The 12,675-nt window shown below is 34.2% G+C and overlaps 1 protein-coding gene across 2 annotated transcripts; it reads right to left on the bottom strand.

Annotated features, from left to right (window-relative positions):
- Positions 1–1,867: 1,867 nt before the first annotated feature.
- Positions 1,868–12,675, bottom strand: LOC134848377 (uncharacterized). 2 transcript variants are annotated; one of them, XM_063865788.1, is made up of 6 exons: positions 12,584–12,675; positions 9,132–9,296; positions 8,486–8,733; positions 7,787–7,937; positions 6,071–6,085; positions 1,868–2,168 (listed from the first exon to the last, which is right to left on the bottom strand). In XM_063865788.1, the coding sequence occupies exons 2-6, from the start codon at positions 9,238–9,240 to the stop codon at positions 1,960–1,962; spliced, it is 732 nt and encodes a 243-aa protein (XP_063721858.1). In that variant the 5' UTR covers positions 9,241–9,296; positions 12,584–12,675; the 3' UTR covers positions 1,868–1,959. The 2 variants fall into 2 exon arrangements, with proteins under 2 accessions (XP_063721858.1, XP_063721859.1); XM_063865789.1 differs by lacking the exon at positions 6,071–6,085 and having other exon boundaries at positions 12,584–12,667.

Below are 12,675 nucleotides of genomic sequence, written 5' to 3'. Positions count from 1 at the left end.
CTTGCAATGCTAGCTGTGTAAAAACTCCGCTGTGCCTCTGTGTTTTAAGATCTATCAGCCAAATTTTAAAAGTTTGCCCATTATTTTAGTGTATTCAAAATGGGGTGTCGTTTATCAAAAAAGTTTTACGCGTAATTTTTTGTGAAAAACAATTAACCTTAAAAGCACAATTTCATTTTTTTCTAATTTTAAAGAACTCAGGACGAAGTAACTTAACCTCTGTTTGACTTTTATGGTTTTTAGTTTCTTTTTCAGAAAAAAAACTTCTATCAGCTGACCAAGCTTAATTTTTTAATGGATATCTTTCAAAAGTTTCTCTAAATGTCAATTTTGTCCTGTTTTTTGAAAGAATTTGACAAATTATGGTTGACTTAGAGTTACAAAAGTGCTCAAAAATCAATTTGTTTAAGCAATAAAAAAATCAAAAGCTGTTTTGCACATTCAATTTCTGCTCGCGAGTGTTTTTTGTTTCAAGCTTCTATGACATCAAACAATTTTTATTGCTTGTCTTTGTTCTTCTTGGACTTTTTTTTGGGGTAAAATTGTAATTTTTTGATAGCACATTGAGCATATCGACATATAAAAAGATGTTTCGTATGCTTTTTGATGATGGGGAAAAAATCAAGTTCTGGTAGCCCAATCTTTCAGGTAAATTGATCAACGAAGGATTCAAACGGATTTCACGGGTTCTAGGAAATTAGACGATGGGCAAATAAGACGGATGCTAAAAAAACGAAATTAAATGGAATTTTTTTTACAGAACTGGCATTTTAGACGTCACTGCTATGAAAAGGAAAGAGCCAACAAAATTAATTCTTAAGAGTCAGGTTTCACAAATGCAAAAAGAACATAAAATGACAATAGCTATAAACTTCGGAAGGAACTATTTTGAAACTTTGAATTTTTGGCCACTGAAATTTAATGGATGTCTGCAAACAATTTTGTTTTTCTCACGCAATTTGTCTGCAAATAAATTTAATCTCTCTCACTTTCGTCTAATTTCTCACTTTTGCAAAAACGTCTAACTTTCTTTTTTAGTGCCTCCAACTTATTTGATTGTCGTCCATTGTCGTCCGATAATTTTAGTGCCTCCAAATTATTTGATTGTCGTCCAATTTCTCAACCCCGGATATCACGACAGAAAAATATCGACTTTAATTGCTAGAAAATTGATGGCGCAAACAATTCTACATAATACTCATGGTTTTTTGGTCAAACATAAACGCCAGAAGGCAACTGAAAGCCTACGCTACAGACTTATTGCGAGTTTTACTCTTTTGTTTGATAGTATAGATTAATAATTGGTCTTTTGTTCGATAAACGTGTACATGAATAGACAAAAAGGATATAAACCGACTTATAATAATTTAAATCTATGATATTATTTTATAAAACCCCATGAAAATCAAAACAATAAAAATTCGCCAAAAGGGATTCATTAAATTTGAGCTGAAATTATCTTTCAAAAAACATCGATTATAAATCCATTCAAATCAACTTTTTTAGGTCTTTGCTGAACTATCTGCATAAATCGATCGCAAACCTTTTTTTATCAGTACGGGTCGCTTGTAGGAGGCTCAGATAACCTCCTAAATTGGACTTAAGGCCAGCTAATTGGTGTGATTGATACGTTACTAGGTGAACGTTACAAGTTAAAATCTATTACGTGCTGGTCTAAATTTGCCACGATATTCGAATATATACAAGGTTTAAGTCAACAAAAATATATTACAATCGATTTTTCTCCCGTTAAACCTCGGTGCGGGAACAACATTGGACGCAACGAACAACTTCAGATACAAGCGTGGTATTGTTAAGCTTGCCGATTAAAAAACAAGAGGAATTTGAATTTTAGAACTGATCCCTCTAGTTTTTCGTAAATACGAGTAAAATTGAATATAGAAACGATATATCAGCAGCAAACGTATTTTTAGGGAAAGAGTATAAAGCTATTTTATATCATTTTGTTCGTTCTGTTTCTGTGATGTTCCATGGTATAGGAAGAAAGTGAGGAAGACCCAAGTTCACACCCGTTTCATCGTGTGCTTTGTGCTTCCCAGGATACAACACATGCTTTTTGTCTCTGCCCAAAAGAGCGCCGAAATCTCCGTAGCTTCCGTACGATAAAATCAGAACTTCACTCATCGCAAGTAAAGCCAAATCAATACCTAGAAAATAAACAAATTTGTAAACAAGAAAAGGACACAAACCAAACTTTTTGTATAAAAACAGTTAATAAACAAAGCGAAAAATAGGTTTTGGCCTCAAATCGCATAACAGAAATTGTATAGAATACTACTGGCTTCTCTTTGTAAGCAAAAACTGATTGAAAAAAGCGGAGAGGTGAAATACTAGGAAAGTTTTAGGGACCCCTACCATGCTTTTACTAACAAGTAAATACCATAACATGTTTATTGGGCAATTTTTTCAGTTCTTTTTACTTTTTCCGCTCAATATCAAATTTTCAACATCCTTCAGCTTAAGCTGCTAGTCTGTATTTTGATTGACTGCAATTGGCAAACAAGCGAAGAGTTACAGTTTTTGCTTTTGTCATTAAACAGGTACAGAGACAGCCAAAGAAATAATACTATACAGTTTTTGTCTGGAACTTAGAACAATTTGTGAATTTTGTACCACTTTCTGACATAATACCAGGTACTTTTTATAAATTTTTCTGCAGCAAAACAAAAACTTATCTTTGCATTTATTCGATGTATAGAATTTTGTTGTTTAGGACGCTAGTTTAGGACACTGAGTTAAAAAATGGCTTAAAAACTTGAGCCAATAATTTTATTTCAAGAAGCCGACAATTTTTTGTTTCGATTTCATGCTTTTTACGTAGAATCTAGTACGACGGACTACAAAGAATACAAATTGGATTCTACGTAAAAAGCGTGAAATCGAAACAAAAAAATTGCAACGGACTACAAAGAATACAAATTTGGGCGGAATAAGTAGAAAATCGGATGGGTTCCATTTTCAAAATCACACGATTCACAGGACCTTTCAAATATTTTTCAGACTAGATCGAGGCCGCTTCTTGTTTTGGGGAAGATCATGATACCAATAAGGGAAGCATGGATTTTAAACAGGACTGGTTGTTCAGGTAAAATAAATTGCAATAAAAAGACCTTAAAATAAGAACAAAAGTTGAGCACCACCAACCAGGGCGGATCTAGAATTTTCTCGAGGGGGGGGGGCGGATTTTCAAAAAATTTTCCAAAATTTTGACGACCTTTTTTTTTAGGTGGACCAAATTGATTTTTCGAGCTCTCCCAAAGCATTGTTTTGCCCCTGTTTTGGCAAAATTTTCTGCGCCGCTGGCAAATTTTTGAAAAAACAGTCAAAAAAGCCGTTTTTGGGCACTTTTTGAAAAATTTTGACAAAAAAATTGCGTTTTTTTTGGCGCGCGCTCCCCCTCAAAGTTAGTATATATTGGCGCCAAAGGCGCCTTTAGAAAAATTTTAGGGTCGGTCGGTCAAAAATGGATTTCTGAAAAAGTATCAAAGGGGTGACCCTTTGGGTCGGCAGGGGTCGAATCCCTGAGAGAGGGGAGGCGTCCGCCCCCCTCCTTCGACCCCCCCCCCCCTAAATCCGCCCCTGCCACCAACAAAACTTTGAAATGGAAAAGTGAACCAATTAAGTCTACGTGAAGTTAGTGACAATAAATACGTTCAGTGCGATTCTTATTAATGCACATTTTCTTACAAAATAAGTTTTCTGTGATTTTCTTCAAAAGTCGGAACACTAACAAAACTGCTCGTGAAGAAGGGTCCTCGTAAACTCTCCTTTATAAATATCCATTACTCGTTATTTGGTCTCAATTGTTTATTTTGAGCCTTAAAAGAAACAAGCCTGCTCGCGCATCACATCCAAGTCTCGAAAGTTTCGACTGCCCTTTCATCGGTTTCGAATATTTTTTATTATTGTTCCGACTTTCGTAGCGAAAGTGATGGAATATTTGTGCTCGGGGTGGTTTTTTTTTCAGACAAATTTTGATTTTTTAAATGAGAATTTTTGACGGATTTTTTTTTATATCAGCCGGAAGGCATTGCTCTCCTGAGCTCAAATTTGAAAAGATATTTTACCGGTGATCATTTTTTTTATAAAGTTATGGGGGTTTAAATATTGCCATTTTGGCCGATTTGGGACAATTAAAGCGCGATATATATCGCGCTTCTAACGCGTAAACGGAGATATATTCCCTCATAGAAAACTTTCCAAATTGGTTGAAACAGGCTATTTATCATAAATTCTACGTTAATAGGAGAAAAATCTATCACTTCGTACTTTATACGGCGGGTGCGGGGATGATTAAAAAAAACTCAATATTTTGTAATTTTTTTCTATTTTTTCCCAAATATTCATCATTTTTTAAAGCGAACACTGCTTCAGAGACACTAAAAGACAGTTGGAACATTCACGGCTTTGCCCAGATACGAAGAGTCTTTTTTCTTGTTGAAGAAAATTTTTCTGAAAACTTTTAACTTTTTTTGTGAAAGAAAACACTTTTGAATATTTTTTAATAAAAAATATTAAAAACCATACAATTAGTACAAGATCGAAAAGCAGTTGTGAAAATTTGAAGCGGCAGATGTGAAACTTGAAACACAAAATTTTGGCCACCGAGTCGCTTGTCTTAATTGAAGTTGGAGCGAAGTTATAGTGCGGGGTAACTCAGCACGCAAAAATAATTCGCGGTACGCTTTCAGAATTATCAAAAAACTTAAAACGCCCCTAAAATAATCCAACGGTTGGCCAAATTGGCTCATGAAGTCAATAATTTTAATGGGTATAAAAAATTTTCAAGCAATTCTCAGCTTCAATCGGCAAATTGTGACAAACCGCGCCAATTATAAGTACTCTTTTTTTCTTTGACAGTCGGAACGACATTGCTACTCGTAACAGGACCAAATCCTTAATGTTCCGACTGTTTCTTCAGGTCCACGAAACAAGTCAATTAATTAGAAATTTCAAAATTGATTAACTTTTATAAAAAAAAGAAACAAAGCTAAACTTTTTCATTTTTGTTTTCATAATATTGCCTTATGAAACAATTTCTGAGCCGGATGAAATCACAGTTCTTGCTTCATTTAACAAAAATTGAAAAAGCGTGAATAAGTCCAAATGAGGCAAATATGTTTCTTTTAGAAACGCCATATTTTCACAGCAAAAATCACAGATGAAGCAAACTTTTATTATTGTGCTCAGGGCAGGGAGTCAATATATTTTAGATGACAGAAAGTTTTTGTTAAAGAAGATTTCTACTGATGAAAAAAACTAGCTCAAATAATGCATTTTTTCTTCGAAACTCGAAACAAATGTATTCAGATCGCTGGATTTCGTTTTGAAGCGTTTTTTTAAAATAATAGTTGCCGTTTTGCTTCCAGCATCATAGATGAACGTTTCAAAGAAAAGTGCAAAGTCTATCCCCATACTGATTTTCTCCTCAAGCAATTAGTCTAAAAAAACAATCAAAGCTTTTGAAATGCTGACTTTTTATCAAAATTTGGAACAAAAAGGATTAACGTTAATGTTGAATTTAAACTCGCTTTTTAGCAGATAGAATCTTTACGATACTTTTGCAATAATTTTCCGATTTTTGATGAAATTATAGAATATTTGGGCTCGCCATTTTCCTCATGAATTTTCACTCACTGATTTAATTAGTTTTGCTTATAAAGTTTTTATGCTATCTAAAGTATCAACTCCAAAACTTAAAATCTATTATTGCATTTATTTTCTACGAATTTGGGTTTTCTATCGTAGTCTCTAATTTGCCGAAATTGGAATAAGTAACGCCCGCGTTATATTCTCTGTTTCTCCAATTTATTCCAGCTAAATTTTTGCACATGAAATTGAAAAGCAAGCTAATTGGTGGTAATACTGCGTTTCAAGGTGCAAAGATGTAACATTTTTTGATTTCGTGCGTGGAAGGGAGGAATTTCATTTAAAAAATGGAAATCCTTTCTAATATTTTTTGAATATTTAATCAAATTGTTTATTTTTCTAGATGTTATCGAATTTTGTATCATCAGGATGAATTTTTTCAGGGTGATGCTAAACGTACCTTCAAGGTCGAAATCTGAAACAAATCTGTTAAAGGTCCAGTTCCCTTACAACGTATGAGGCACAACTCTCTTTGCATACTTTCAAACTTTGAAAATAAACTCGCTAAAAGATATATAAGTTGACACTCAGTCCAATTTGGTATTATTGTTGTAAATTTTCCGGGCAAAAAAACAGTAATGATTTTTCGAACACTTTTTGGTCAGAATAAATTCAATTTTAATAAAAACTGAGTTCAGATAAAGCAGTTTTGCATATTTCTGGTTAAAAACTTCCTTTTTACCGTTTGCTTGCTTTTCACAGCTCGATTAATAAGATCAGACATACCTAGCCAACAGAGAGTCGGGGAAAAAGAACTGATAAAAAAATTAGTAATCATATACGTTGAAAAATTGTATCGCCTTGCAAGATCATTAAATGATTGACACTTTTTTGATTAAACTGATCCAAATATTTGCTCCACAGGAAAATTAGCTTAATTTGCCTTAAAAACCCAAAACAAGATAGCAAGTTTTGACTCTCAAACATATTTCAAGACTCTTTGCTAAAAACATCCTTCGTTCTTTGATAGTTAAAATCTACCCAGCCAATTTTTGATCGTATTAGGTCAAAACGAGCCTTATTTTTAGTCTCAGTATTGCAACTTGACTCTCCGAAAAATCTAACTAAATTGAAGGAAACCGAAAAAATGAATAACATTTTTAAAAAGTTTTCAGCTTCAAAGATAGCCACAAAGCGCTTTGAGGCTCTTTCCCCTCCTCTCCCCCACCTGCAAATATTTACAGGTCAAATTTTTGTTCACATTGTCCGATTTTTTTTATAGTTAATGCCAAATTGCTGGCAATATCGGTGACCTTGAACATGTTAATCTGTCCAAACCTACAGCTTATAGATTAATTAGCTTTTTGGAAATGGTTTTTACGTGTGAAAACCAGTGAGAAGCTAAGAACCGACGTCGATATGAGCAGTTTTAGCTTAATTAACTTCGTTCAAATTCGTTGACCGAAAAAGATATTGCCAACAATTTGGCATTAACTATAAACATTGGAATGCGGACTAATTAAGCGATGAAAAACATGTTCAGTCTCCTTAAATAACCCTGTAAAACCACTCGTTAGACCATAAATTTCATGCTCGTGCAAGGTTGAAAGGGGAGCTTGGGAAGGGTGGAAGGAAAAAAACCCGCTGTGTATTTCAGCCGCTTTTACTTTACAAAAACTGGATCAATCAAATTTTTTACCGCAGGCAAAGAATTTGAAGCTAATTTAAAACCAGCCAACAGTCAGTAGGAAAAGAAAGAAAATTCAGATTTCCAAACTTTTCCAAAGGGTCCCCTTTGATAATATTTTTGAGATACATTACTGGCTAGTCAAAATCAAAAATTTTCTAAGGGCGTCGTCGGCGCTAATGTAGCTAAAATTTAGTGGGTAGCGCGCGCCGAAATAAAAGCAATTTTTTGGTCAAATACTTTTTAAAAATGCTGAAACGTAATTTTTAGCATGTTTCTTTTAAATTTGGCTGCGGCGCCGAAAATTTCGGACCAAATAGGGTCCTTATGGTATTTTCGGAGAGCTCGGAAAATCAAATCGGTCGGTGACCGACTTAACGAAAGGTTAACAAAATTTTCTTTTCGAAAAAAACCACTCCCCCCCCCCCCCCCCCCCAGAAAAGTTTCTGCGCAATCCACTGCACACGACATATTGTTATTGAGACGAACCTTGGTATGATTTTGTTCTTCTGTGGGGCAGCATTTCTCGCTCGTATGGTGCAACTAGCTTATAATGGTATGGACTGAATTCTTCTTTGTGCGTGTGGAAGAAATTGTCTACGTCTTTGTCTGAGTAGCCAACGATGTAGAACATTGGCTTCTGAAAACAATTTTTCGATTGGTAAATTATGATTTGTTACGCGTCTTGTTTTGGTCACAAAAAGCATATACTTTCTGATCACTAAGAAATGAGTTACCTATTGAAATGGTTGATGTTCCTACAATTATTTAAGAAATATACTTTAAAACAGAGATGCAAATTCGGTGTTTTTGACTTGTGAAATTGGTGTTTCGTTGTGTTTTGAAGTTTCGTTGTGTTTTGTCCCTAAATCATTGGAAGTTTCGTTGTGTTTTGTCCCTAAATCATTTGAAGTTTCGTTGTGATGCGGATTCCGTGACCTAGGGCTATATAACACACCTGAAGCTAATTTTTCAGACAAACTTGTAGTCTGAAAGAGGCCATCTAAAAATTTGTGGCCATATTGACTTTTAAATTATTTCTGTCAGTTCTAATTTAATGCAGCCTATTACAGAAAAATGCTTAGAATATCTGTTTCCAAAGACAAAAGGCTGAAAGAATTCAGATGTTGTAAAATACATATCATTAACCAGCTGACTGTATAATCGATAATAGATATAGACCCTTACCTTGTAGAGGGTGGCTACTTTTTTGAAGGCATCCTGGAGATAGTTTGTTTTCTCGAACACGTCGCAGTCCCACTGGAGAGCGTTGAGATGGTACTTGTAGTCTCCCATTCTCATGTGCACATACACAACAGTGCAGCCAGTCTGTGTCCAGCAATTGTTCAGTTTGTTCAGACCATTGAACACTTTCTCAGCATCTCTCCACACTGTTCGGTTGAAAATAACTCGTGAGCGAAACTCCGCATAAAAACCTACAAAAACATAATTTATAGAAACCAAAGTCAACAGACAGAGTTGGGAAAGAGTCAAGGAAGGCAAAGAAGCAGAAAAAATTGATTTGTTTGAATTGGTTTAAAGAGTTTTAGAGAAAAAAAAACAATAACCCCTTCTATTTCTATTTGCAATGCCAACACAACTTTAACTTGTTGATAAAATTTTGTCTTATATAATTTTTAACCTAACACAAAGATTACCGAACTCGTTATAAGATAACAAAAACCAAAGTAACCCTAGCCATCTTAGCAGCTATAAGCTACCATTGAAGACTGCTCTGCAATTCTCGGTGGTGGAACTTATTGGTATGTTTAGCTGGCATTATAAAGTTAAACAAATAGAGATTACTTAAACGTTTGATGCAAAAACTACTTGCCATAAGTAACAAGTGGTAAAAATTGAGGATATGTTGGAAGTTGAACCCGCTTGCCCTTCAGATCCTCAGGGGACTCCCCAAATGCCGCAACACCCTTCTCCCAAATCATGCCAGTACTCGGTTGCACTATTTGGCGCTTGTCTGCCGGTGGATTGATCCTGCACTCTAAATCTCTTCAAAATTTGTAACTAGTACAAGTCACAGACTTTTTTGCGACCTATTTCGAAAAGGTTTCAAAAAATCCGAACCGTCGCTAAATTCCTAAATCGGCCACCGCAGCAAGTTATACACGACAGAAAAAAAAACATTTTTTCTTTTTCAATCCGCTGCCAATTTTCGCTCAATTTTACTTTCGCAACAATACAATATGATTATGTATCAAAATTGGTCATATTGTGAAAATATGTTCACTTGTTCATGATGACATGTTTTAATCCAATTGAAAAAGTCAAAGGTTATTCTAAGTAGGTTTTCGCATAAATGTTTCAGAAAAATCAAAGGAGGAACAGGAAAAAGCTCAAGCTTTCAGGTGCGGCAAAAAGTCTATAAGTACAGAGCCAATATAATGTAATTGCACATTGCCTTCAATTATGCGCGTTCCTAAAATTTACACATCAGTTAAAGTATCAAAAAACCTTGAAATTAATTTATTTCAACAGAGGCAGAGTTGGAGCCGGGCCGGGCTCGGGCCTGGCTTTCAAAAGAGTTCACTTCTTTCACTGTTCAAGCTAAAAGCGCTCAGAGGGAGCGTGACTTGAACAGTGCTGGGCAAACCCGGCCAGCAAAGCGTGCCCTCTTTTCTGCAGCAAAAGCCAGCCAAATCGAACTGCTAGGATCGGCTGCGACCAATGAACTTATTAAAGTTTTTATATTTCTTGTGTTTTCAGTAAAAATGGGCCCGGGCTTGAAATTTTTTGTTTCCCAACCGAGCCCGGGCCTCAAATTCAGGCTTGGTTCCAACTCTGAACAAGGGCGGATCTAGGATGTGCTCGAGGGGGGTTGGATTTAAAAAAAACTTTCGAAAATTTGGTCGAGACTTTTTTTTTAGGTTAACTAAACTGATTTTCAGAGCTCTCCCTAATATTGTAAAGATCATTTTTTGACCAAATTTTCAGCGCTGCCAAAACAAGCCAAAAAAAATTTTCTGCGCTGCCAAGTCAATTTTGTATCTGTATGTTCCTGGATTCCACAGAAAAATCTTTAAACATGACAAAATTTTGTCGGCACGATCAGAGAAATTGAAAGAACAAAAGAAGAACAAAGGGAGCGTCCTTGTTGTGGAATCTGCTTACAATTCACAAAAAACACAGTTTGGCCTCGTATTGAATTTAGGGTCGGCAAGGGGGTCGAATCCCTGAGGGCTTCGTCGTGACATATGAGCAGCCTATGTTGATTGGATAATATGAAAGTTATGCTTGGGATGGTTTTTTATTCAGTCAATTTTAGACTACTTAATTAAGCAGTTTTATCAGAAAGTTTTTCTACCATCCTAGTTCACCAGTGATCTTTTATTGTTCAGTTATGAGGTTTGAAAATTGCCAATTTGCCTGATTAGGAATAAATAATGCGACATATTTTGCGTTCTTTTAACCCACGTAAGCAGGGGATTAATGTGTTAATGCTAAAATCTTCCTTCTTTAGTTCATATTAGCATGTCAGGAATTAAATTGAAGAAAAAAGAGCAAAAAAATTGTCAGAGTATATAAAAAATTGTCGAAAAAATAATCTGCGAGCTTTTCTTTTGGTCACAAAAAATGGGTCGTTTCTGTAATAAAGCCCAAAAAACTACATTAGGAATTGCACTTTTAATTGAATGAAAGTCAGAAAAAAAATTACTGGACTCAATTTGATAAGATTTAAGCGTTTAATCCAATATTTAAAAGTCAAAAATTAATTTTGGGTCGTATATATATAAATGTTCAAGTGATCGAAACAACAGCGTTCCATTATTAGAAAGCTTAACTGTATAATTTCTTTCACTGTAAATAGTTTTCACAGTAAAAATACTGCTGATACAGAAGGAACGAAAAAAGTTGCGATCAGTTTTGTCAAGATACTTTAGTGATATGGAATATTTTAAAGTGTATATTTAAGGGAGTTTTTAAGGGAATATTTTTATGTGTAAAGGACACAATGTGCAAAAATTTTCAACCTATCTGTTAAAATTATCAAATAAAAAACATCGGCGCTCGGTGCGGCCTTAAACTAACGCAAGCTGACTGAATTTATTGCATACTGTTTTGAACTATAATCCTTGATTTCCAAATGTGTTACCCTGACATATATAAAATGGTATGTTTTTTTTGTAGTAGTCATTGTTTTATCTGATATTCGAAAACAGCATGTGAAGTCTTGAAGTCTTAAGGTCGTGTAGCCTATTAACACGTCCAAATGAATTGTAAGACAACAATCCGTAACAACGCGTGCTATTGTTACGCAAACAAGACGCGTTGGTTATCCCATTTTGACTAATTATTAAAAATCAATCTTTTGAAATTGAGCTTCGGGCAACAGTAATTTTCACATAATAAAAAAATTTTAGCCAAAAAAGACGGCTTAAAAATAATAAAGAAATCAATATAAAAACCACTCTAAGCATAATTATTATGCTTCTTCTTCAAAATTTGGAACGAAAAAGAACCATTAAGATCTTGTAAGAATTCTAATATCTCTGCTCGATAGTTATATTCAAACGAAATAAGTGTAGATCTAAACCTAAACCTAAATTATTCACAACAAGTCAATATACTAAAAAATCCCTGAAAATTCTGACTGCTCTTTAACTATCCTCGCGAAAATTTATTACATGAAAATTTGATATGCCGAGTTCAGCTCCTTTGACCGAAAAAACTAATCATAATTTCTATAAGCTGAGTCTAATAAAAAATACTTTTCTTTCAAATTTCATACATTTTTGCTAACATTTTTTTGTTTGCCATTTTTCTTGTTTTGCCATAAATGTTTGTGATTCATCATACAAGAAAAAAAAATTTTTTTGATTTGGCGCTAATCATATCATTTCTAGAAATGGCTACTCAAAAATTTTTTTAAATTATTTTCAAAAATGCTTTAAAAGAATTTTTGGTATCTCAGTTGAAGCACTAAAATGTTTTCTAATCTAACAAGTATTTTCCAATTTTTTCGCGCGCAAAATTTTTTCTGTGCAAAACTTAGTCCTGAATATCTAAAAACTGAAATGTTTTTTGTTTTTCTGAATAACTATTCGAAAACGCTCAAAAAGCGTATTTATGCAAGTTTATTTGCATGTGTTTGTATGCCATGGTCAATGCGTAATTAACTAAAATTTCAAACTCAAATTTTAGTTTTTTAAATTTTTAACAGAGTTTCGAAATTTGCTATTTTTATTATATTTTAAGTAAGGCATCATCAATCAGATTGGTAACGAATACAATCCAAAAACTTTGAGAAGAAAATAAATTAACAAAACTAACAATATTTGCAATTTGATCGCAATAACAGAAGGAGAATAACAGAATATCATCTGAAATTTAGTTGGTTTGTTAAAATTTTAGTTGGTTTGAGA

Source organism: Symsagittifera roscoffensis, chromosome 6 (assembly GCF_963678635.1).
Source record: "Symsagittifera roscoffensis chromosome 6, txSymRosc1.1, whole genome shotgun sequence".
Taxonomy (NCBI): Eukaryota; Metazoa; Xenacoelomorpha; order Acoela; family Convolutidae; genus Symsagittifera; species Symsagittifera roscoffensis.
This window is presented reverse-complemented; position numbering and strand designations above follow the sequence as displayed.

Bases quoted from the DNA above. Each gene is read 5' to 3' on its own strand.
- LOC134848377 (XM_063865788.1), bottom strand. From the start codon at position 9,240: ATGATTTGGGAGAAGGGTGTTGCGGCATTTGGGGAGTCCCCTGAGGAT. The intron at 8,734-9,131 runs GCAAGTAGTTTT...ATGTTTTTGTAG, and splicing joins TTTACCACTTGTTACTTATG to GTTTTTATGCGGAGTTTCGC. The intron at 7,938-8,485 runs GTAAGGGTCTAT...AATTGTTTTCAG, and splicing joins AAGTAGCCACCCTCTACAAG to AAGCCAATGTTCTACATCGT.